The sequence below is a fragment of the Dysidea avara genome, chromosome 13 (assembly GCF_963678975.1).
Source record: "Dysidea avara chromosome 13, odDysAvar1.4, whole genome shotgun sequence".
Lineage (NCBI taxonomy): Eukaryota > Metazoa > Porifera > Demospongiae > Dictyoceratida > Dysideidae > Dysidea > Dysidea avara.
Window position 1 is genome coordinate 7,470,970 of NC_089284.1, and position 26,225 is coordinate 7,497,194.

At 39.9% G+C, this 26,225-nt stretch overlaps 4 protein-coding genes across 6 annotated transcripts; 2 read left to right on the forward strand and 2 right to left on the reverse strand.

The window, feature by feature from the left end:
• Positions 1–2,645, reverse strand: LOC136242509 (E3 ubiquitin-protein ligase TRIM71-like). The gene has a single exon (XM_066033943.1). The coding sequence runs from the start codon at positions 2,568–2,570 to the stop codon at positions 114–116; it is 2,457 nt and encodes an 818-aa protein (XP_065890015.1). The 5' UTR covers positions 2,571–2,645; the 3' UTR covers positions 1–113.
• Positions 2,619–13,557, reverse strand: LOC136242508 (protein O-GlcNAcase-like). Of its 2 annotated transcripts, XM_066033942.1 has the most exons (15): positions 13,404–13,557; positions 13,302–13,353; positions 13,150–13,247; positions 5,816–5,946; positions 5,492–5,663; positions 5,299–5,397; positions 4,730–5,239; positions 4,320–4,687; positions 4,093–4,267; positions 3,951–4,042; positions 3,586–3,693; positions 3,446–3,537; positions 3,135–3,324; positions 2,925–3,084; positions 2,619–2,877 (listed from the first exon to the last, which is right to left on the reverse strand). In XM_066033942.1, the coding sequence occupies exons 1-15, from the start codon at positions 13,444–13,446 to the stop codon at positions 2,738–2,740; spliced, it is 2,430 nt and encodes an 809-aa protein (XP_065890014.1). In that variant the 5' UTR covers positions 13,447–13,557; the 3' UTR covers positions 2,619–2,737. The 2 variants fall into 2 exon arrangements, with proteins under 2 accessions (XP_065890014.1, XP_065890013.1); XM_066033941.1 differs by having other exon boundaries at positions 4,320–5,239.
• Positions 13,507–23,142, forward strand: LOC136242496 (BLOC-2 complex member HPS3-like). The gene is made up of 21 exons (XM_066033927.1): positions 13,507–14,788; positions 14,962–15,218; positions 15,316–15,452; positions 15,736–15,832; positions 15,968–16,054; positions 16,307–16,486; positions 16,537–16,608; positions 16,662–16,761; positions 19,224–19,359; positions 19,414–19,510; positions 19,896–19,970; positions 20,022–20,120; positions 20,522–20,585; positions 20,638–20,681; positions 21,187–21,255; positions 21,383–21,455; positions 22,267–22,322; positions 22,376–22,516; positions 22,572–22,652; positions 22,706–22,796; positions 22,935–23,142. Exons 1-21 carry the CDS (start codon positions 13,582–13,584, stop codon positions 23,096–23,098), a joined length of 3,327 nt encoding a protein of 1,108 aa, XP_065889999.1. The 5' UTR covers positions 13,507–13,581; the 3' UTR covers positions 23,099–23,142.
• LOC136242563 (transmembrane protein 222-like) lies at positions 23,118–25,731 on the forward strand. 2 transcript variants are annotated; one of them, XM_066034012.1, is made up of 6 exons: positions 23,118–23,278; positions 23,326–23,410; positions 24,580–24,611; positions 24,667–24,754; positions 25,364–25,494; positions 25,545–25,731. In XM_066034012.1, the coding sequence occupies exons 1-6, from the start codon at positions 23,187–23,189 to the stop codon at positions 25,639–25,641; spliced, it is 525 nt and encodes a 174-aa protein (XP_065890084.1). In that variant the 5' UTR covers positions 23,118–23,186; the 3' UTR covers positions 25,642–25,731. The 2 variants fall into 2 exon arrangements, with proteins under 2 accessions (XP_065890084.1, XP_065890085.1); XM_066034013.1 differs by lacking the exon at positions 23,326–23,410 and having other exon boundaries at positions 23,153–23,225.
• Positions 25,732–26,225: the final 494 nt, after the last annotated feature.

The following is a 26,225-nucleotide window of genomic DNA, read 5'->3' on the forward strand; positions in this document are numbered from 1 at the left end:
TTCAAATCAAAACACATATAACTCATCAAAATTTAAAGAACAGTACCAGTAACCACTACAACTAAATGCTACAAAACTATAAAAAAATGTTTTAAACTTATAATGTTCACTAACTAAAACACTATTAACCTGTTATTGCTTTTATCAGCTATTACTATCTGACCGTCGTCCATTACCAATACTCCACGAGGATCGCTAAATCTTTTCTTGCCTCGGTACATGCTTTCAATGGCACGCACAAAGTTTCCGTCTTCTTTGAACACCAATACACAGTTGCTGTCCTGAGAACTGGCTAGCAAGTACCCATCTGGTGTGTAATGTATCCCAAATGGACTTTTTAGTCTGAACATGACATTGGTAAACCTATCAAAAAATCTAAGGAATTGTCCTTTTGGAGTGAACACCTGGACCCGGTCATTGCGGTGGTCTGTAATGAACAACTGATCTTCGCTGTTGTTCAGTGCCAGGTCTTGTGGATGGTTAAAATCACCAGGTTCTGTACCATGTTGTCCAAAGCCATAAGTGAATTTCTCATATTGAAACACCTGAATTCTATCATTACTGCTGTCACATACAAACAATTGTTCTGACTGGGACAACACTAAGCCAAAAGGAGAGCTATTTTCTCCACTACTAAACTGTGAAATGAACTCTCCACTAAGGTTAAACTTCTGGATGCAATGTAAAGTACAGTCTGCAGCATACAAGTATCCATTCCTGTCTACCGCCAGTCCAGTGACACGCTGAAACTTTCCATTTCCACGGCCAGCCCCTCCAATGACATCAGAGTACTGGAACTGTTTATCAAACACCACTAACTGTTTGGTAGAATGGTCACAAACAATGAGCTCATTGTTGGGTCCTTTGGCCAGAAGATTAGGTTCTATTAATTGTGTATTGCTTGATCCATATTTCTCGATGGTCTTTGCTGCTTGTCCAACATTATTGTAATCTCGGACAGTCATTAACACTTTGATTTCTTCATGGTTCACTAAATGTCCTTTCCAGTAAATTTGCAACAAGTGATTTTCACTTATTTTAGGAGTGTACCATATAAAGTATTGTCCATTTAACCGTTCCTTGATACATGTGTTTTGTAGAAAGTCCTCGTCCTTGTTACAGCGGATTTCAATATGGGTTGATTGTTTGACAACAGGAAAGCCAAAAGCATCTTTCAATGTAACAGTTACTTTAATCTGGTCTGTGTGGGAAGCCTCTTTGAACGGGTTTAGCAGATTACGAGCTTTTGGGGTTGTTGGCAATGGGTTGGGAGATTCAGGTTGATCTAGATCAGTTGGTTTAACAATGTGGCCATACCTAGAGAAACTACAAGTAGACAAACAAGGAACATCAAACTGTTCAAACCCTAAATTGTTAATAAACTCAATTGGTTTACGATGTTTAGCAATGATATCAATTGCAGTACAGTCAGGATCAAAGTTACTATTTTCCACTTGGATTTTAAGTCGATCGACCCTACTCTTAATCCAGTCACTGTAGGTTAGTAATTTCCTTGTCCTGTCAACTGCCATAATGTCAGTGCGGGCCTCGTCACACCTTGCTAACTCACTTTCTAAAAACTTGGCATTTTCTTTTTGTGTAGCAAGTCTCTTTTTACATGACCTCTTGTTGGCATTGGCTTTATCTATTGCTTCTTCTTCTTGTTGCTTTAACAATTTGTGCACTTCCTCATAAGTAGCTCGGATCATCTCAACATTGGCTATGCCCTCAACATCAATCTGGTTTTCAATGTCCTCTAGTTCCTTCAATGCCCTTCTCACTTGTTCCAACATCTCATCCAGTGGGACAGTAGCATTTTTTACCTTCTCTCTTTCTTCATCTGCTACTTCTGTGAGTTTGTCCTCAAAATCATGGTTCCTGTGATCCTTTGTAGCACAATAGTGGCATATTAGGCACCTGCAAGTCCTACAATAGAAGTCCAGTGGTTTAGTGTGGTGTTTGCACATCATTTCTGGTCCTTCTAATTCCTGTGTTGCTGTAGACTTCGAGTCCTGCGTAGAATTTGTCATAATCTCTTCTATTGCAATGCATTTGTGCTCCACGAACTCAGCCCACTGTTTGTGAGCATCGTGGCATTTTTCGCACAAACATTTCGAGCATTGCACACACCAATATGCAGCAGGCGCAACGAGGTCACTAGTTGCAGCATTGCTCACTGTATCCTCGGCCTTGACATCACCTGCCTTCTTTATTTTACTAGTACTGTTATGTCTGTGTATGCGACAATTATCGCATTCCACTTTATCCTCTTTCCTTTTCCGCACAATTTCAACCAAACGTTTGATAGTAAAATTAGTTGGAATAGATGCAACTTCGTCTCGTGGAAGCGATGCACGACATAACGGGCAACAAACATCGACAGCCATTTTCTTGTTGGATTCTATGCTCCTCTCCAAACAACTCTTACAAAACGTGTGTAGACATGGTATGGTTTTTGGATCGCTGAACAGGTTTCCACAAATGGCACAAGTTATTTCTTCCTCGATCTCCTGCAATTCCTCTCCAGACTGTTCGACAGAGGAGTTTCGACTCAGCGTATTGCTTGCCATGTTTACGCACTGCAGACGAAAGGCGTGGCTCTGCTGCAAGTTCCCTAATTTAACGCACGAATGAATTTAATAGCTACCACACATGCAGTAAGTAATTTTATTGTTGTATTTACAGAAACCATGAGAGAGTGTTCAATAAATAAGAGATGCAAATTGTATAGCCAAAATCATAAAGTTCTTCCTAAAATAAGAACATCATCAGCAGTACTATCATAGGCAAAGTCCAGTGTCACAAAACCAAGTTTGAGGTAGAATTTGAGGGCCCGAGAGTTGTTAATACTCATTTCCAAATGAACACCACATGAACCTAAAATACAATCTGTAACAGCACTCCTACATCAACAAAGCGTGTACCTTTAGCTTTGAGGGCAGACAAAACACAACGGATCATTCTACCACCAGTGCCTTTACCCTGTGCCCTCTTCATGAGGTCAATGTGAAGATGGGATGGATAGTAATCATATAACTCTGCTGGTAGAAAGAATTCTGACTGACGCAGGTTACCAAGAACATCCTAAATAAGAAACAACATGCAATTAAGGAAAATGCTACAACTGAGTGTACCTTTTCTTCTGGGGTAAGCCCCTCATCACCAGAGGGATAATCCCCGATTACCGATGGAGTCCATTTTTCCTTGAATTGCTTGTAAAATTGGCGAGAATCAAGGGCAGCCAGTACATAACCACATACACCCTCATCGTCTTCAAGCACAAATGACAACTCTTGGCTTAGTGTAACATACGGGCCTACATACCTGACATGTGTGAGAAACAATAACATAATTATCACAACCATCAACAAGTTAGGTATCAAATATAATAAAGTGCTGTGTCCATAAACAAGCAAGGTGGTGCTAATATAAATGTGTCACTTACCTGTCTCCCAACAGGTTAGGATAGTGAGGAAACAGCTTAGTACCATCAGCACCGCTATCACCAGTCTCCAAACACACTCGATAGGCCAAAGCCTGCATTAGTGTAAAGGTCTTTCAATGCATGTATAGTATAAACAGTACCTTGTCTTCTGGCCGATATGGACGGATAGTAAAAATAAGTGGTGAAGGACAGGGGGCCTTCTGCATGGAGTACAAGTCCTTTGGGCTGTCCATGGTCGGCAACAGTCGCTATACATGAACAAATAAAATACAGTGATATGCCAGCCAGCCAGCCAGCCATCTCTTTAGAAATCGTGGCTATATTACAGTGGGTCCTAAGGAGTACCACATGACTCCATTCATAAAGCCACTTCATTACTGAGGCCACACTTCTAAATTTTGTTTGGTCCCAATGGTGGCCCTATTAACAGAGTTTTACTGTATTACTTTGGGTACTATACATGCAGTCCACAAAGACATAACACAATAGGTTATACACAAAGTACCTGCATCTCAGCAGTAATGCCACCCTTAAAGACAAAAGGTTCAACTGTAGCTGGAAGATAGCCCTCCTTTCTAACTTCATAGCCACCAGCCTCTGTTAAAAAACAAGGTCTATACCACAAAAGGTTACAAGCTTCAACCTACCTAGCCATGATATATAGGAATCCAACAACATACAGGTCTCTTTGGCATCCCATATGTACTGGTAGATGTCATAGAGTAATGGTCTGTTGGGAATTCCCGTCAGACGTGCAAACATTTTACACACAGCTTTGCACTGTTGGTGAAAACTTTCTGCCCTTGCCAGCCACTCAGGAACCTGACAAAATGAGATAAAACCTGTACACATAAAAAAAGAGGGTATCATTTACCTTATGGAGTTCGTGACTGTCTCCATCAGCTGTAGCTGCTGTTGCTGTGGATTCTTTCTCTTTGCCACTATCCTCCATCAACTCTTCTTGACGCTTGCGGTGTATGTCGAGTGCTCGGTGTCCCGGGGCATGGTACTTAAGCCAGTCAAAATCCATCAGTAGACGCCTAGCCTGTTCTCCATGTTTGTGTGGCAAGTGGAACAAATCTACCAACAACTTCAGATCATCAAAACCAAAAACCTCAGACGATTTGGAAGTGACTTTGGTTCCATCCAGTACATCTGCTGCGGGTGACTGTTGCATGGCACTATCCTTGTCATCCTCATCATTGCTTGCGTCATTGTCATTGCGAGAATTGATGCTATCACCTGAATCAGAATCTGGAGTAGTGTGACCCTTGTTGTCCATACCTTCCACTCTCCCATCGTGTGCATTGCTGTCAGGATGACTGATGGGTACATCAGAACTGGTCGGCACTGTTTTACTGCTGACTGGAGGATTGGCAGGCTTCTTGTCAGTTCTTTGCACTGATTGGTTGAAATCCTTCAACCAATCCCTCAATGTGGATTCCCAGACAGGTTTCATGCTGTGCACACCATCCAAAGGCTCAGACTCATCCTTAGTTGAAGCACTGTCATCTAAGGCATCCTCATCAGACACAGAAGGTAGTCCCTTACACCACTGTATCATGGTTGAGATGGCCATGTAGTTAGCGTGGTATTCACAGTTGGGGTTGGTCAGCACTCCATGAATGAGGGGCAGTACCTCAGGTGACCGGCCTGAGTAAGGACCAAGGAAGAGACGACGTTGATCATAATCATTAGCATGAAGATTGTCCCATATTACTGGAGGACGCTTAATGACCTCTGTGATCTCCTTGATTGATTCTACCGAGATTTCTTTAGAAATAACCCTAGGACCTAACCATTGTGTAGTAAACATACCATAGCAAGCATTTTGTTATGTGTTGGGACCATACCTGTCCAGAGTACTTCAATTTTTGGGTGTAAATCAGTTCCTATTTGTTCCAAGTAAGGTGACTCCTTCACACTGGGCTCAGCCAGGCTACTACAGTACTCTATAGCAACAAATAGTATTACAAGCAAATCATAACCTGAACGTATGTTCAGATGATAAAAAATTATTGTGTTTGTTTTCTGCTCCTCACTAACCTGTGGGACAGAAAAGAAAGAAGTCTGGTTCCTTCAAATAAGCATAGAGATCGTTAGTGACAGTGACTTGAGCATTGGCAAATGATCCAAACATGGCAGCGTCCTCTCCACATAAGTCAAAGTCAATATCATCAAATAATATTGCAAAATGCTTGCAGCCCAGAGAGCCAATCTAGTAAAATTACAGAAGTATTCAAATAAATTTCAAACACCACAGCACAACCGTACTAGTATACTGTGTAATCCAATGAAACATTCCTTTCACATTATGCGTTCCTGGTGTCATGTTAATAAAGAACAAAATATTGAATGAGATAACTATACCTGGTCTAGCTTGTCCCTCAAGTATTTAGCATCTCTCTCATTGGAAAATGTGATGTTGAGACCGGGAGCTATCCCATAGATGAAGCGTAGACCTTGTGACGTACACTCCTTTATAAGAGTGGATATCTCATCTGTAACGGACATCAACATCACTATAAGTATTTGGTACTTCACAAAATGTGGACTGGAACTACTATGCCCTCATTCACAACTGTGCTGAAGTGAGCCTTGACAAAACAAGGTTTTAACATGAGCTCTATTTATTTATTCATGCCCTCTACTGATAGACAATGCAATTCTAAAACTGAAAATTCCATGGATTACCGAGCTATGAAAATATCTCTGATGATGAGAAAAAGTGTTTCATGATGAGGGATTAACCAGGGATTAACAGAAGTTGGCAAACACGTTGAAAAAGGCCTCCAAACTGGCCTCCGCAAAGCCAGGGAAGAATTAGGAAAGAAACTGGGGGCAGGAGATGGTGGCCGGCGCTAAGGATGAAGCGCAGTCATATATTCAGCGTTTGACCTATTCGGAAAGTACTAATGAGGCTAGCATGGATTGGTGCCGGGATTAGTCTGGGGATAGCCATACATGGCATTGTTAGTGCAATATACATTCAGCAGCCCCCTCGCCGGACGGATTCACAGGTGTCCCATAATCAGAATGCACATTTCACCAGATCTAGAAGTGACCAGTTCAGTGTAACTTTTTAATTGATTTGTATAATTATATGAATGATTCTTTTTAATATACATTAACAAACTCCATCTATAGCATATAATACTTCTCAGTCTCCCATACACATGCTTTTCGAGTACAGTTTCTCTGCTCTCGGGCGAATGTTAAGTGGCAACACTCCACTTAGCAGGTATGATAACAATGCTGGCCAGGAAGTACACCTCTTAGCAGATTATACGGTGTTCCAACCTCATGCACTTAATCACTTGCTGTTAGTGTTGGACTTTCACCTTACACTATTTTAAATAGGGACCTCATCAAATGGACAACCTTTAAGGATTCGTATGAGTCTTCAACACAACATTGTCTGATATTGACAAGTTTGTCTAAATGCACTACCCAAAGGTCCAGCCTTGTGGCGCAATAAGTCTAATTACAATGAAGCAGTTTATATTCTCTGGAGAGAAGACTTGGTGACACCGAGCAAACATATGAAAGATTACTAGACCTCAAGCTGTCACTTCACGGTATAATTTGCACAATCCACAGGTAAGGGCTCAGGAGAGTGATGGATGTGGACACAGGCATAGCGGGTACCTCGTGGTTGGGGGACCAGACAATTGGTACTTAAGGATAACACAAAAGCTGAGCATAAAAAGCATGCTAAACTAGGGGGGTCTGAGGGCCTGCCATGCCACCCCCCCCCAGGTAAAAAATTTTTTTGAAAACTAATGTTCTGAGATTGACTTTCACGGTATCTTGAAACATTCTAACAGTGCATTCATTTACTTCCATGTCAGTCACAAACAGTATGAAAATCAATTTTAGAGACGCTTAATACAATCATCGACAGACTGAGCTGAAATTTTGAGGAAGGATGGAAGATGTTCCATCTGCCTCAAAAGACACCACACAACTTTTGTTAATGTCATACAACTCAGAAGTGAATGAAGCTGTGAAGGAGGACATCACACAAGTATTTGCACTGGAACAGTGACGCAGGATGGAGTCAGACTCCTTACAACCTTACAGTTAGACCAAACCAAGGTACTGGTGGTATTGCAGCTACTAACCAACCACGGCAGGCGGAATGAAATTAGAATACACCCAACTTTAATGGATTTGTTGTACTGACAACCACGGCAAAATCCAGAGTAGTACCACCAGTATTGTTGCAGACTGCACAAGTGTTCGCCTTCAACCCTGTAACTCAACCATATCGATAAACATACAGGAAAATTCGATAGTAGGAAAGTCTCATACAGTCCATCTCAATGGACCCACATTATTCAGATACCGTAGGGCTACTTATTTTCGAGGATATAAAATTTTGCGGATTTTATAGAAACTGCTTTAAACAAAAAATTTCGGTTACCGGAAAGCAGCGAAAATTTATTAACTGGTCGCGATCAGCACGTGTCACTACTTTGTGGAGATGAGCGATCGATTTGAGCACTCGTCCGTGATCCGAGGATATCATATTTACAAAGATATTTTTACACCAACAATTGGAAAAACGATCCAGAGCTGAAGAGAAACCGATAACGACCACGATGATTATGCTGTTGCTATTACGGAAGATGATACTATCGTTGGCCACGTGCCTCGCACCATTTCAGTACCATGTGACCTGTTTTTACGAAAAGGAGGCACAATATCATGCACTGTCCAGGGTCCTCCTCAGTATTCAAGGGATCTGGAGCAGGGTGGGCAAGATGTACCTTGTAAGTTAGTATTTAGTGGCCCCATGAAAGATGATTTCAAGCAAAAGGTACAAAGGTTACTGCAGAAGACGTCCAAACTGGAACATTTCGCTTGCCTTGGAATTACCCCACTAGCAGCACAAAGTGATAAGAATAACACCCAAACTACAACCGTTAGTGGGGCACTTAGTGCCTCGAGCAGTGCAGCACAAGCTAACTGTGTACCAGTTCGTAAGCTAACTGTTCATGTATCTAGCACTCCCTCTATTGAAATCGACTATACTGGCTCATCTAGTGACGAATCTGATGGTGAAGAGGAAGAAGGCAATCCTAAAAAGAAGGTTCATGTTGACGGCGAAGAAGTTATAAATCTTTTGGAAGGACGGTGGTTACAAATAGAGAAATTTATTCTTACCCCTTCAGACCGGAATATACTTGTACAAGGAAAGCGCCTTAATGACCACCATATTAATTTTGCGCAATGTTTGCTTAAAAAACAATTTACAGCCATTTCTGGATTACAACTATCTCTGCTACAAGGCAGGAAACAGCAAGCCAAAATTAAGAATGGTATACAGATTGTTTACTTGAATAATCGGCTTCATTGGTGTGTTGCATCTACCATCTCTTGTGCCAAGAATGAGGTTAAAGTATATGATTCTGTGTTTTCCTCTCCGGACTCAGAAATGAGAACTATTTGTTTAAATCTCTTTGATATCACGAAGAAGCCCAAGTTGAGTTATCAGCCAGTCCAAAAGCAGGAAGGTGGAGATGATTGCGGTGTGTTTAGCATTGCTTTTGCCACAGCTTTGCTACATAAGCAAATCCTGTCAATGTACAGTTTGCACAAAGCAGCATGCGTTCACATCTGTTGCTATGCTTTGAACAGCAGGTATTGACACCATTTACAGCAACTGTGTTGTAGCATTATGTACTAAAATTTTAGTATACACATTGTAAATTGATTGAATAATAATTATCAAAGATAGATATTACATTGTTCACAAGTTATTAATGCAGAATAATTGTGTCTATTTTGTTCATTCACTTTTGATGCCACATTTGCAAAATCCATTTTTTATAATGTCTGGCCTACTGGTCATGTATTTGTACACGTTAAGCATCCATTGGATGCCAAGGGGCTTCACGATCAACATTTTTAAGTCTACTGGTACTAAAGGTGTTTTTTCATCAGGACATAACCTCATTTGTTGGCACATACGTAAGGCATACCAATCTTGAAATTGGTTTCTTAAGAATGCCTTCACTGCCTTATTGACGCTGACATCAAGAGGTTGCAGTCGATCAGTGCAGTTGGCTGGTACTATAACAATGTAAATGTGCCTCTTCTTCAGCATCGAAGTGATTCTAGGAGTGCACTGACCTCGAAACCTATCATAGACAACCAAACAAGGAAAGTCAGTACCCAACTGCAACTCAGCCCTCTTTGCTTCAAAGTATGGGAAAAGGATTTTTTCTAGGTATCTCATGACAGTCATTTCGTTTGCCCAGTGATTCTCAGTAAAGGTTACATCCCAGTCAGAAGGGACATCATCCAGGGGAGGTAAACACTTTGGTGTCTTGCCTTGATATATCAGTTGAGGTGGTAAGAATGTTCAATTCATAGCTCCAGCAAACACAGCAGTGATCTGTCGCTTATCATTTGCTCCAGCTATCGCAACTCTCTTGGCACCAGTATTTTCCATTGTCCAGTCTGAGACAGGGACATAGTGTATGCCAGTTTGATCTCAATTCACAACAAGGTCATCAGGAATTTCTTCCAACTCTATGATTGCTTGAGCATCAAATACAAACTGAGCTTTGCGCTCTTCAAAGTCTACATGAGTTAGACTAGCTTTTGTCGTGACTCTTCTCTTTGAAAATCCAAGTTTTCTTAGCCTTCCCTTTGCCCAGTAGGTTGACAGTTCTAGGTGTCCACCATTCTCCTTTAGCCAGTTGCTGTCATGGTGTAAAACTAACCCCTTTGCTGCAGCTATAAGGACACTAGTATTTAAAACTAGACCCATTTGACGGATTTCCGTGACATACGCTTGCAATTGCCTATCCAAAATTAGTCTCCCAGAAGTAATGGTCTACCTCTTTTCTTGTATGGAAGCTTCTTTACGACCATTTCTCTTCCTTCTTTCTTCCTAATTTGTAGATCTTCCAGATACTTATCTCTCCACGTGCGCACACTGCTTTCTTTCACCTTGCGCGTTGGAAATAGCCTTTGAAAGTGTCTCACTGCAGCAGCTACTCCATGATCAGCAGCATAATGGCCGATTTGCTCCCTCTCTTCATCATTAAAGTGTTCATATGCGCCCCTCTTAAGCAGTGTTCCATCATTAATTGAGCCCATCACTCTCTCAACCTCTTTGTTAGCAGCAAGAATTCCACCCGAAGATATCGCTTTAGATAAACTGCCAGAAGGTGACGGTAAAGGAGCCTTGACCTCTCGTTTGAAGTAATTCCACAGTGTCATTTCTCTACTACTGACCACGTGTAACAGCTGCTCTACGACTCCGTGGAACTGAAAAATTACTGAAAATTTACAAGGATAAATATTTTCGCGGTTTAATGATTATCTGCAAAATCCTCGAAAATTTTTATTCTCGAAAATAAGTAGCCCTACGGTAGTCAGAAACCATGCTGATCAAGACTATTGGGTCTGAGAAGGGTAACAGACAATTGTGTCATTGGGACTGAGCTTACAAGCTGGAGGAAATATCAACCTCTTGTTCTTAGCTGTACCACTGATTTGAACCATTATGTGATCAAGATAGCCAATGTCACATGTGACAGAGAACTACAAATATTCTAGCTAAAAATTGGAAACTGGTAAGCTGATTATTAGTAGAGGAGAATGAACACAGCAGCTCACACCAAGCTTGGATGAGCACTGTCTGGTCCAGTAGAAGGCCTGCCACTCAGAACACATCCTGTAACCTTGTCTCAGCACATGCCTTGAAGGCAGATGACTACATACTAGAGGAATCTGATTGGAGCAGATATAGATATCAAAAGTCATTTGGGAATTGGTATAAGGGAAGGTGAAGCTGACATTTATCAGCAGTTTCAAAACCAGATATCCAAGAACGGCAGATATTAAGTTAGAAGGAAGCACATGCCGCCTCACCAACACACTATGACTTGACCCTAAAGAGACAAGACTCACACGGTTACTCAGACACTTGAGGCAGTCTCCACACATACTCCAATGCTATGATGCAGTTATTAAAGAACAGCTTGGGAAGAGGTTGTGGATGATACAAGATCCGAGAATAATTAGACAGTGATCAAGGAGAACAAGCTGATGAGTAGTTTACAATGCTTGAGTAAAAACAAGTGGCCCATCACATATGACTGTTTGCATGCAGGACCTAAATTAGATCTTGGATATACTGCTCAGATTCCACTCACACGTGACTGCACTGACGGCAGACATAGGAAAGGTCTTTTTGATGATTTCTGTTACATCATGTGACAAAGACGTTTCTTATTTTTTATGGATGGATGACATTGACAAGAAGTTTTATTTGCTCTCAAGTGGTCTTTGGTATTATGTCATCAATGATGTTATTTCTGGGCCAAATGATGATGATGGTGATATTAGCTGATGGCAGTTTTGACTTGAGGAAGTTTGTGAGTAGCTCAAAGGAATTGCAGCAAAGTATATTTCCCAACCTCAAAATATTTGCCCCTTGAAATATTTAGGCTATACCATGAAGGCGCTAACAAGCTCCTGATTGTGGAGGTCATAAGCTCCTGTCTGTGCCTTCAGCACTTATAAGCTCCTGATGATGAAGCCCACAAAGAAAGGTTATCGGTAGTGCAAAATTAACATATGATGAGCTCCTGACCCACCATTACCAAAAACTGATTGAATTTCTGGCCATTGTTGCACATGTCCAGTGATGACATTGAGGAACCTCTCACCCCTTCACATTTTATTACCAACACAACAACAACAACTGTAATGTATCCCAAGATGTGCTGAGCAGACAGAAGCAACATTTCCACAAAGTAAGGTTCTCACTGCTACAGCAAGAGGGGTGACACTAAAAGAAATTTTGCCCTTGAGACAAACAATTACAGCAGTTGAAGAGAATTTTGGAAGCTAGAAATGCCCTTATGGGAAGTTGATGAACAAGTGAGAGTAGCTGTGATACATATCCCAGAGAACGGAGTACTCCTAGACATCCAGTGAACCAGCCATTAGAGATTAATTGTACTGAAGGTAATGGAACCCTCAAGAGAGCAAATTTAATAGAACCACCAGTGACATCAGCAGATACTGCATCTGCTGAAGATACAGAGCCGGAGACCAGAAGAGCTGACGTCAAAGAGCAAGAGACTGGGTTTCATGACAGGCTACACAGATGGCACACAAAATTGTATACTGACCATGAGGAAACACAATAAGAATTAGAAAACCAAGCAAATAGTAATCTATGATGGTGTTAATTATGCTCAACATGCATTGAATACTAGGAACTTGACTGAAGATTAGTCAAAGTGTAATATTATTGTAATATTATCGTATCGTGATATTATCATATCGTGTATAGATCACCAAGCACACGGGAAATTAGTTTTTCCAGATATATACATAAATATATACAAGGCCACCATGTTTTGATACCCAGAATGCTTGTGATTTAGACAAATAAAATGGAATTACTAAAAGTTAAAAGCTTGCTAGGACACCTGCTATGCAGCATATTGTACACGGTCTTTGTCTTGTACTGTTACTTCTAATATTTCACAAACGCTACCAAATATACAGTTCCATGGGAGTACTGCTATTGGCAAAGTTAGTAAACTCTTGCAAATGGTGCAACACTGTCACATGTTAGGAGAATTATCATTTGTCAAATTCACCAGTACTTCCATGCATGCAGTAACAATACAAACTGTGATACACTACTTGTGTATGTGTCACAAACTTACCAGCTTCCTCCAATGAATACAGTTCCCTCCAATATGCTCTATGTTTGTCGTCATCTTTGGGCGCATACAGGTACGTATTCAAACCCCAGCGCGCCATTCTGTACACAAACGCTATGTTAACTGGTTAAAGGCTTACTGGAAACACATCTCACCGTTCAAAGAGGTCACATCTCTGCTTAAATGTCCACGGTCTTCCATAGAAACCTATATTAGCCACCTCAGTAACACAGGGTAGTGGTTTTCGCTGCTCTTACCTTCCACTACACCGGCATATAAGGTCTGCGACTGCGAATTCATCGCGTGTGTCAACTACGTATCACCTTCTTTCCCTCCATACTACACGTCTCCGTGTTATTTACCGTATATTATACAGTTTTGTTTGAGTACACTCTAATTGATTGGTGCAGATTCGATGCTAATGGACGGCCTACTATGAACAAGCCAGAGATGGTTAAGGTGATCCCGGAGTTGGAGCTGGTGGTTAGTCAAGAGATTTTGACTATAACAGAAGAACCTCTTGCAGTATGTTGCTCTGAAGAATACCTTTTCATCTCAATTCAGAATTGTGCCATTGAAGTGTACGAATTAAAAACCTTGAAGCAGATAATCAAATTTAGAACAATCCTGCCCGCCATATCGGTGCTGTATAATGCCAAGGGAGATTGCTTGGTGACACTGGAAGCTAAAAACGTTAACTCTCCGTCCACGGCACGTGTTTATTTCAACTGGAGACTAGCCACTATTGAGACACCGGTAAGAGTTAGGTTAGCAACTCCAGCCAAGGAGCAGAATTTCAATGATGATCAAACTCCAAAAGCAGAGACTGTGGAGCTTAACATCAACTATGCCAAGTCAGTTTCTTGTATTAGCTGTTGTCAGGAAACTGGACTGGTTGCTTTGGCTGCAGCATCTACCGTAAGCATCTACACTCTTAGTGAAACCACTGAGGTGGGGTTTACAAGTATCGAGCCTTTTCTTGATATTGCATTTAGTTTTCCAATTGAAAAACTCTCCATCTATGTCAGTTACATTGCCTGTGCTTCCAAGCACGAAGCCTTTGTTGTAAGGTATCTTTTGCAAGGAGGGAAAAAGAAGCGTTGGAACAGTGCACTCTACATCAGAGAAAAATTCTCCAGTTTGGAGAGAGACAGCAAACAACCAAGTTATGACAGAGATTTTATTTTGTGGTCCCCAGTAAACTCTTGGAAGCCAGAAGAGTCTAGGAGTGTCTCACCTTCACCGACAACCCCCCAGGAACAATATTTAGTGCCTAAAGAAGAAGTCACTTGTTTATTGCAGGGATCAGCGATAGAAACAGTTTTGTTGGACAGTGTGTGTCGTGAGTTTAACATGCGCAGCGTAAACCAGCGTCCTGTGGAAGTGTTGGGCCCTGTGGAATTTATTCGTGGGGAACCAGTTAACTTTATGATTCACAAGAAGGACAATGAGCAAGTGGAGTGTCGCGTAGTGACATTGTTGTTTCGGAGGTTTGCTAAGGTGTCTTTTGCATCCTCGCCATATCGACATGCGTCCCGACAAAGAAGTTCAACACTGAGTGATTTGCCAGAACGTGCTGCAAAAGAGGCAACTCCTTTTAATGCTCTTCACAGTATTCTCTTAGCACCATGTGGAAGATTAGGTTTGTTCTGCACTTTGTATACGTACATTATACATATGTGCTGTCATTAAGTGTGCGTGTGTACGTGCGTGATTGCATGTATATACGTTGTGCATACATGTATCATGTGATGTTTCCTTTTATCAGCATGTGTAGTACTGCATACACTGAGAAATGTTTACCTTTCCGTACAGCTTCCCGTGGTCTCTGCTGCTACATTGCCAATACTCACTACTGCTACATATATAATCTACTTCCTCGTGCTCATCTCACAACGTCAATCGCCTTCACCACTCCAAGCATCTCGCTACAACTTGATGCAGACCTCATTCATGTGTTGTCCACTCAGTCTGTGGACACTTACACAAGTCGGCATGGAGCTGTTGCCACCCCCTCCCCCTGGCGTGAGCAATCATGCGAGGAAAGCAGAGGGGAGTTTTGGCTGTGTCAGGTAATACTGCACTGTGAAGAGTGTAGCCAACAATTGGGCTATCATTTATTTTGTTCCAATCAGATTTGAGATGTATTGTATCTCTGTAATTCTGCAGCCCTGCCCCTCCCCCAAGCAAGATGCCACACTGGTGTCAAGCAGCAAGCTGATTGGTAGCACCACTATCACAGTTGGCAACAACAACATTGTGGTCTTGACAAAAGAGGTCTATCAGCCTGACCACAGATGGTTCATGTGAGTTCTAATATTAAATACATCACCTATACTAGAATTACACTTTCCATTATGCTGTTTCTGTTGTGTAATATGTGTGTATTGAACTCTATTTGAACTCTAGTGTAGGGTTTGAAATTACTGGTAGTTAAATAAAGGATGATGCAATAATCCACAAGATAATTAACTACTTGGTGCAAATTAATCAGTTATTTGTTCTAAAGATTTATTTGTTTGCCTGACAGTAGTCAAATATATACCTAAATGAATTCCTATTGTGAATTTTATTTCATCCTCTGCACAGGCACTCACTTCGCTTGTCAAGTTTCCACGTGACCAGCTCATCCTGGAATGTGTACATCTTGAGGAGAAAGACCTCCACTGCTCTCAGTCAACAATTTGTTAGTTACGCGTACACCTCCTATGATAAAGCATCCCTGTTGTCATTTAAGCACATGCCCCTGTTGTTATTTAGGCATACACCCCTATTGTGATAAGCTCTCCCATGCTTTATATCTGGCTTGTTCTGCTTTCAGGTTCAACTTGCTAAACAGTTCTCAGACTTCTCCCATCCTTACTACTACCACTTGCTGTGTGAGGCACACCTGCTGCTCAGATCACATGTATGCAAGCTACACTGTAATAATAGTAGCATACAAGCCATATTAATGGTAACATGTACTTTGAAGAAGTAAATTATACCATTTCAGTAAATATGACAGTGTTTCCTTGTGTAACATTTGCCAGTTAATTACCTCACCATATATGTATGAGCAGAGAAAATCACACATTAAAGTTATGGTTGGAGCCATCTTGAGGTGGCTGCCACTAATAATGAGCAAATGTGCTGTGTTCATCCACTATTAATTTTGTAGCTGATGGCAGAACCGGAGGACAATGATGCAGCGACTGTGTTACGAGACATCTGTGGCCTATTAGCTGAGTACTGCTCTACTCAGAAGGATGAGAAAAACCATCAGTTATCAGCTGACTACTATTTTGTCTCCAAGCTGTCCATTGGGGAAGTGTGTGACAAGTTTAATGACCAAAAGAAGGTGATAGTATATCCTTATGATTTCTTGTGTGTGTTCATACAACTATACAGAATCCCAATGCTCTACTTTGCTACCTTAACCAACTACTCTATGATACAACGCAGCAGTGCTTGTTGAGCAAGGTAGCTTGAGCACACCTAGTGACTCGGTGGTTACCATATGTTGTCTATAACAGGACATGGGTGACTTTATCATTAACTTCTATTCCAAGCATGCTCCCAAGTTGTTACCTGAGATACTGGTACACTCACCATTTCTACGCCAGTATTCCCTAGGTAGGTTAATATTGTGTGGGTAAAGTGTTTTGTAATAATAATAACTCTGTGCCATTAAGGGTTGTTGTTGTTTTTTAATTTCATATGCAAACAGTAAGCTTGAACCTGCACATGTACCAGCTTGTTAACATTGGCAACTGTAGTTACCTTAGCATAAGGAAAGTAGTAAACGTGCTTGACCCAATGCCAAACCTGTTTACCAACTGATGGATTCTCTTCCTTGCCAAATATTTTCTTATTCAGTATTTACTGTAGAGTCTCTGGGTTTCTGCTTGGGTTAAATTCAGACCTACACTCTAAGATCAAATGATGTACTATAAAATAAAGTAGTGCTTTTCTAGATCAGGTATATTGTTCTAGTACAGTTCTAGTTTGGTTACCAGAAATATTTTAATTCTGGTATTTCTTGTTAGAAACAATAATAGTTTGTATTAGTTCTAGTATCCATGGCTGAAACAATTTTAGTTAGTATTATAGTACCTGCAATTTAGTTATAGTACAGTACTGATGTTAAGAATATACTTTGTCATACTTATTCATTGTTTTTACAAAAAATTGGTCACTAACTAGGTGTATTAGAATTTTCATCATATACCACTAAGACCCTTAAAAAAACATCCTGCAGTAATATAACAATATATACCTAAACAATGTACTCTTGTTTCTACGTAAGAAGATCTCTCTTTCTGAAGTTTTGTCTGTGGTTTCTTGTCACCTCTCCACTAGGCCTCCGTTAAATATGCCAGCATAATTTAAAGCATAGCCTGCTATGCCGGCATTTTGCGATAGTATCCTGGGTTAAGTCGTAATTTTTAGTAAATTGTTTATCAAGATGGCGCGTCATGTGACAGTAGAAGCTATTGCTAATAATCTAAACAAGAGTAATAGTGATATAGAAATAATACCAGCTACTGATAATAGGGAGCTTGACAGTAGTACTAGTAAATATGACGACGATGGTGGCATTGAGGCCTTGAGTGATATAGAAGTGTGCAGTTGTGCTTCTTCAACAAGCTTGCCGTCCAGTGCTTCTAATGATATATCAGCTTCGTCATCAACAGGTAACCAAAGGCCTGTAAGAAATCTATTACAAGTGTTGAAAGCACCTCAAAAATCAAGTCTTTCCAGAAAGCGAAAAGTTGCTAGTAATCCTGGAATGGTGGAAGTTTAATGAACAAGGCTTACCATGCTGGTCTGCAGCAGCAAAAAAGGTTTTGCTAGGTCAACCATCCTCTGCTTCTGCAGAACGGGTATTTTCTCTTTTAAATAACTCTTTTTCCTCTGAACAGCAATCTGGTTTGCAAGACTATATAGAAACTTCTGTAATGTTGCAATACAGTAGTAACACTTGATATGGTGTGTTTGTACATGAGTTAATGTATAGTGACATACCGTACTTTATATACATAAGCATAATGAGAGCACAATAGGGTAAATTACAAGCATAATAGGGAAAACTTTTGGGAAATTCCCAAAAGCATTTTGGGCAATTTTTTGAGCATATTTGACTGAGGCCTACTCTCCACCAGAAGAAAATATTCTTTCCACTGGAGTGGTAGAAGCAAGAGTTGCTATAATGTCGCAAGCCACTAGATAGTAATGGAAAGTTGACTTTTTGTTGATCCTATAATCATAATTATGGATGTAGTTCATTACTACCTTTGCTTTTCATGTTGTCATTGAGTTGGTGTTTAGTTCTAGTATTGGTACTATAAAGCTATTAATATTAGTTTAGTTCTGTTCAAAAACTTAAAAACAACACTTTTCTACCAGTTTTTTTTTTTTATAAATAGATTGTAATGGAATTATAGTTTAGTTCTAGTTCCTAGAACTACTGTATGGAGGGAAACTTTGGTGCTGTTAAAATTTGGCGAATGACCATGAATTTACCAAATTTTCCCCATCCAAATTGCTGGGAAAACAGCAAACCAAGTCTCAAACTAATCATTTTTCTACTCGATCAAGGACTACTGGGCCAGGCATCACGCTAGAGTCAAGCCTGCCTCGACTACCTCACTAGGTAGCTAGCTACTGTATACTTGGTATCCTTTGGCCTTACCTTGAAACGGGCATGACAAGTACCGAGTCCTACCATAAGATATTAGTACGATATTAACCAGAGGGTGTAAATCTACTGTCTATAAATTATTACCTTTTAGTTGATAGCCAGTGCTGTCTCCAGGCGCCGAAGAGGCGTGGTACTCCCAGTTGTCGCTTCAGACACAGCAATTAGTAATGTAATTAATTAAATAGGACGTGCGCTTTGCTAACAATTCGCCACATTTTATTTCGCCAACAGCGATATTTCGTTTGATTTGCCAAATTTTTCCACCTTCAAAATTTCCCTCCGTATGGTAAAAAGAAAAGGCTGTACTAAAACTACTTTTAGTTCCACTATACTAGAAAAACACTAACATAAACGTTATTATTGTATACACTATTTTTTTATCATCTTCCAACAGTTAGGACACTGGAGCTGGTACAAGCTGCACATCATTCCTGTGGTAACCATGGTGATGATCGTGAACGAAATAGTGCCACTACTAATGATGATGATCGTGAACGAAATAGTTCCACTACTAATGATGATGACACAAGGTTGTTGTGGTAGTTATGCTACATAGCGATGTTGCATAGTGATGTGTTTTGTAGTTTACTGGACAACAAGTTTCTGTTGTGTGAGGCATACCTGCAACAACTGATGGTGAAACAATCTGAAGCGCTGACTGTGATGAGCAAGATCTCACAGGTATTATGTTAGCTGGATGTCTTGTGTGGACATACATGTTGTAGTCGTGTGCACATATATGTTTTTGCTGGCGATTGCTTGAACAGTGGTTACTGTACAAGCAATCACCAGCAAAACATGTATGTGAATACAACAACTACACTATGTTGTACCAACTTGTACGTAATACTTCTTGGTGATTTTGTACAATGTGTTTGCATACATATATACATATTTTATTGTTGGCTTTTACAGTAAACAATTAATGGTGACTCCATGCCTAAATATTCATTGTATATCAGCCTGCATTATATGAAATTGCAAGTATTACATTTCATATGTCCACACATCTTTGTATGCAAATTGTACATGCTACAAAGTGTACTACACTGTACTACACTCACAGAAATTCTTGGATGCCTGGGTAACATCTCACCACTCGCTAGTGATGGAGGGTAATAAATTGACACACATGGGACAGGTAGGAATGACCATCACATGTGATTGTGGCATTGTATTCCATCCTCGACAGTTACTAATGAGGAGTAGCTGGAAAATCTTGTTGGTTGCAATGGTGGAGTATGTCAGGGAAGGAGAAGTGGAGTTTAGTGATGTCTGTACTATACTAAAGGTATGGTGTTGTCTGATTTCATGTTGTTATGTGTGATGTCATTGTTACACAAGAGAATGATGAGGCATACATGTGTACGACTGCTGTATTAGAGTCGTAGGGTAGTGTGACTGTTCTATTAGAGTGTCTCAATCCTTTAACAATTCTACACCATTTAATTTATGGGGGCTAAATCTAGGAGAATCTGCACTTTCAGCTGGTGAATGTGAAGAAAAAAAAAACATCTGAATCACACATCAGAGTATTTTATACTTAGACAAATCCCTCGGTTGCCTCAATGATTACCACACCATTGTAACGATATGCTTGATAAATCCAAACATGGCCCAGGAATTATGGATATAGGGACTTTATGGTAACACCGGCCAGTTTGGTTGCTGGGTGTAATAATTGTCTTTTAGGCGGAAAAACTTGGAGAAGATGCTGATATGTTGAGTCTAGTGTTCCTGGAGAAGTTGATCAGTTGTAAGTATTGAAATTTACTGTAAGACCTGAGTGTCCACTCTGTTGTTTGCAGGTAAAGCTGCTGATCTTGCAGTCCAGCTACTTACTAATGCTCAGGTGTGCGTTCATGCATGTCTGTGTCTGTGTATGTCAGTCTGTTCCATCAAGTAAAATTTAAACTAAAGTTTTTGAAAGGTTAAATCTTCAAAAAATTCTAAATAACAGTGCATTTATAATTGTTTGTAGCTGGAAGGGCTAAAAAAGCCAACCAATCTGCAGGCCATTTGGATTAACATTAAACCAAACAACACTGTTTAAGCTACAAAGGTGGAACTAGATGCAATTCCACCAATATCAGATGGGCATTTGTCAGCACACCGTATGCAAGTGTGTGGAGTTTGCAAACCCTTCTATTTAATTATGGCCAGGAGGATCATGTTTTGAATATAATTTTACTTACAATCAAGTACTCTTTCACAAATTTAACCTTTAGGAAATTTCCCGCTATGCAGTAATTTAAAAGATAGACGTGGTTTTTAAAAAAAATTTCACTGTGTATACAGTTTAACTGTGTGTACACAGTTTGACCGTTTACTTGAATACTTTATAATGTAATATGTAGCTACTGTTAGCTGAAATGTACTTGGAGAGAATGAAGCAGAACTTGTCTGGGGAGGTCAAGGTGCAAAGGGTAAGCAGCTATTAATGTTTGATTTGTTGACACTTGTTTTCTGGGTGTTGTTAATGTTTGATTACTGATCAATAGTTGATGATTGTATTGTTGACCAACTGGTTAACATGGAGTTATCTCTTTACAGACTATACCCAGTGAGTTATCACAGAATGGGAAGAGACACCAGTGGCTTAACCAACTACCTCCATTTGACACTGGTTAGCTCCCATGTGTCTGTGTCTAGTGTGTTTATACAAGTCAATGTACAACAGTAACCTTTGTTTTAAATACTATGGTCTCTTGAATATGCATATTTATTTTCATGTATGTGTATGCCAGACATGGGGCCAAGTACATGAGTACTTATACTTAAGTACACTTAAGTACAGATTTGAAAGTACTTGTACTTTACTTAAATACTTCCTTGATTTCCCCAGTGTACTTGTACTTATACTCAAGTACTTTGCTATGTACTTGAGTACTTAAGTACTTGTAAGTACTGCAAACATTGTACGTAGTTTGTACACAGTCTGGCAAATAAGAACAATGCTGCTGCTAAAGTTAGTGCATTTTAAGTGTTTAAGAGAGTGAATAGTTGACAAAAACCTGAAAGTACCAACCCCACTAGGTACACTTACATACTACAATACACTGAGTAAGTGTACATTTTGCTACAGCAAAATGTACTTGTACTTTACTTGAGTACTTCCAGCACATGTACTTGTACTTTACTTAAGTACTCTCTTGATTGTCGCCAGAGTACTTGTACTTATACTTGGAAAATTCAAAAGTACTTGTACTTTACTTAAGTACTTTCAAATGTACTTGGTCCCATGTCTGGTGTATGCACACGTTAATTATAAGTGTACAATGTGTGTCTACTAGTATGTGCAAATATGCATGTATGTTTTTAGTCTGACCAGTGCGCAGTGTGTGTAGTTTAGTGTGTACATATTGAAATCCACTGTATGCATGTGTTTGTACACATATTGTATTCCCTACCTATTCACATCATCGTTTTCACTGTAGACAAGGGCACACAAGATGTCCCTTCTGTTGTACTAGATGAACTGAAATTACTACAGGTTTGTGTATTGTTACATAACTTGTGTAGTCATTGTCATCACTTTTGTTTCAGACTCTCCTTTGCTTCTCCTCCCTACACAAGGAGGTGGCAGTTTTTATAGATGACTACATCAACAAGAACTCTGGGGTGTTCACCCCTGTGATGTTATCATTACAAGCATTGTGTTGGCCCCAGATTGACAAAGTGGATGAGGTGGTCAAGAGATTACATCAATTATCATGTCGTGTGTTTATTATTAATAATATAGGTCATCGATACACTGTTAGTCAACTGTCCACAGGTTATTATTGACTTTAGTATTACCATATTTGATCGAAGACTAGTTCAGGTTAGAACTGGGGATTCCCAGTATTAACGTTATAGATCACATGATCATTATAGTGGAAGGTGTTACTAGGGAAATTACTGGAGCTAGTATCTCAACAGCCAGAGGATGAGGAATCAACTACTGTTTATCCTAATTTATACAAAAGTATGCAAAATATTCTAATAGAACATACACCATATACACAGTGAAAATATGCAAATCGTTCTAATAAAATGTACACTATGTAGTATGCAACATAACATGCACACCTACTGCGGACATTGTTATTTGTGTTTGTTGTAGGAGCACTACTTTTTGTGGTGGAAATCACCAGCCCAGATGAGTTCTTCCAGTTACTGCCATCCCAAGGCTCTCTGGCTTTCTTCTTGCCAGCAATTGAACGATGTTGTCAGTTGTATGCTGCAGAACAATTAGGAGATGAAATTAGAACCGCTATTTTGTCATAAATGTTTTATTTTTTACAATTTATTCGAATCATGATCAAATGAAATCATCTCACGTGCTTTTCAAATACAAGTGTTTCACGTGACACTAATGGAAGAAGGAATGTTGACAGAGAAGGAAATAGACGCGGTGAGACAACGCTTTCCGTACTGTATTGTATGGACCCCGTTACCATTATTATCGTGAGTTAGTAGCGTACACGACGCCTGGTTTATGGCGCTTATTGTAGATGGTTCATACCAGTTATTGGCCACATGGGGATATGCACCTCGTCTGGAGTGATAAGAGACTTCGCTGGACCCTACTATGTCTCGGTAATATAATTGAGTATATTCTTACAATTTGGTTCACTTAAAGCAATCCGCTTTCCCATAAATTTAATATGTTTGTGTTCCATTTTCTGTTTCAAAAGCTAAAAGGGCTCATGGTGTGTGTTGCAGACATAGGTGTGTAGAGACTCGGTTTATCTTGTAAATACATGCATGATGTTCGCTTGTCTGGCTACTATAGAGCAGTTTCAAAACCATGGTAACCAAAAATTACGCAATGGACACACCCAAATCGCCATGTTTTTGTACCAGACTGTTTCATGTTGCAAGTTGAATTCCTCGCTAAATTCATGCCAAGATTATTAATACGTAAGGAAAAGAGATGCCAGTGATAGAATAAAGCGTGTAGGTGAGTTATTACGCATTAAAAGATCCGTATTGCCTCCCAACAGGGCAGTTTCGTAGGAAGGAGAAATGTGTAAAGATGGATTTGGCCAAATTGCGACCTATTCACTGCCCAAAGGTGGTTAAAACTAGGGGAAACCTGCAGTATAGGTCTTTATCCAGCACCACAGCATCATACAGCCACATCGAGCTATCCCCGAGTTAGCCAGAATCGCTCATGTGCTGGGATTCCCACTTCGTGTGAAAAAGCAGACAGCAAAATAAGACCGCTAAAGTTTAACTGATGGTTGATTTCGACAATAAAACTTAACTCTAGCAAAATTCACCACTAAGAGTCTTCTTTTTCTGGCGTTTTATCACAATTTGGTAGTATGCCATTACCGGTCTCGTGCCTTTCAGGAGCTCTGGCTAATCCTGGGATAGCTGGATGTGGCTGTACGCTGCTGTGGAGCTGGGTAAAGACGTATACTGTAAGTTTTCCCTAGTTTTAACCACCTTTGGGCGGTGAATAGGTCGTAATTTGGCCAAATCCATTTTTACGCATTTCTCTTTCCTTCGAAACTGCCCTGTTGGGAGGCAGTACGTATCTTTTAATGCCTAATAACTCACCTGCACATTTTATTCTATCACTGGCATCTATTTTACTCACGTATTAATAAGTCTTGGCATGGATTTAGCGAGGAATTCAACTTGCAACATCTAGCAATCTGGTACAAAAACATGGTGATTTGGGTGTGGTCCATTGCGTAATTTTTGGTTACCATGGTTTTGAAACTGCTCTATGGACCATGTTGACTTTTTTTATATAGGAGGATAACATGGCATTTGGAAAACCAACCAAGTGAGTAACTGCATTTGAGACACCAAAAGTCAAACAACATAATATCCTTTATTAGGTATTGGAGATTATCACCGTCAAAAACACAGTTTTCTAGTTGGGATGATGCTGTACATCAAGCATCAGAAGAGTATGGTCACCGAATGGTATGTTGTGATCTAATGTCACCAGACTATAGTTCTCCACTAACACTTATCCCAGTAGAGGATTAAAATGCATGTAAACTATAAGTGTTAAGCATTTAGAGTTTTAATATTAACACCCTATTCACACTACCTTAGTGCGAATCAACAAGCCAGCAGGCACAAGACAAGGTGGGTTGGCCTGAGACGATATACATTGTGAACTTTTTCTGGGATACTCAATTTGGGAACATAAATAATTTGGATATCAGCCAGGATTTCCTATTATGAAAATATTGTACACTTGTTTTAGCTCATTATTATTCTGCGTGTGTTCCCGAGTTCTTATTAGATACAGTAAAGAACCAACCCATGTTGTAAAATCCAGGGTCGAAAACACGCAAAGCAGACACTATTTGGAGTCAAAATTTTCATTCCTCAGTGGCCCTAGCTTCATCCACCAAAAAGTTTGCATAACTCTGTTACTGTGGACACTAGAAAATAAGTCCCACAGGTTCATTTAGAACATAAACTGAGCTGGATAATTTAGTGATGTGTTGTCAATGTGCACTTGTTCTGCATGCTGTTGTGTATTGATCACATAATGTTTGCACTATGTTTCATCCTCAACAGCACAACCTATGCTGTGATAACTGTCACTCTCATGTTGCTCGAGCTCTTAACCTGATGCAATACAATGGATCACATTCTTGGAACATGTTTAAACTCTGGTTCTTTGTTATGGTTTATGGAAAATATGTCAGGTAGGTACAATCTTATTACAACTGTACAACCATGCATCCTTGTCTTCTAGTTTTGCAGGGTTTCTGAAGACATGGGTGCCTTTTATTATTGTGTGCGTCATTGTTGGTATAATTGTGGGATGTTCAGTTGGACTGTCTCGACATTGACTTAATATATTTCAACATTTCTGTATCTTTAATAATATTTGTAATTGTACTGTTGTTAATGTCAATACAACTGCCATTCTGAACAAGTTATTATTTGTTGTATGGTACAAAAAGAAAAATAAGTACATTTTAAACCTCAAGTGCTTAAATGAACTATCTAGGGTCATTCATTTCATAAGAAAACAGTAACCTTGAACTGCATGTGTACCAGCTGTTAGTGGTGGCAATCGTAGTTACCATAGCTTAAGAGCCAAACTTGTTCACCAACTGATGGATTCTCTGCAATACCTACATTTTCTTATTCAGTATGTTTGCTATAGAGAGTCTCACTGCTTGGGTTTTAATTTAGACCTACACCGGCAATTTAAAAGGGCTTGAATACTTAATAATGTTATGATATATGCAGCTACAGTTGGCTGAAATGTACTTAGAGAGAATGAAGCAAAACTTGTCTGGAGAGGTCAAGGCGTAAATGGTGAGCCACTGCTTGAAATGTATGAAGGTTTTTTTATAGTTATCTGTTGATGTTTGAATGTTTCTTGATTCATTGACACTTGTTTTCCAGGTTAATGTTTGATGGTTGT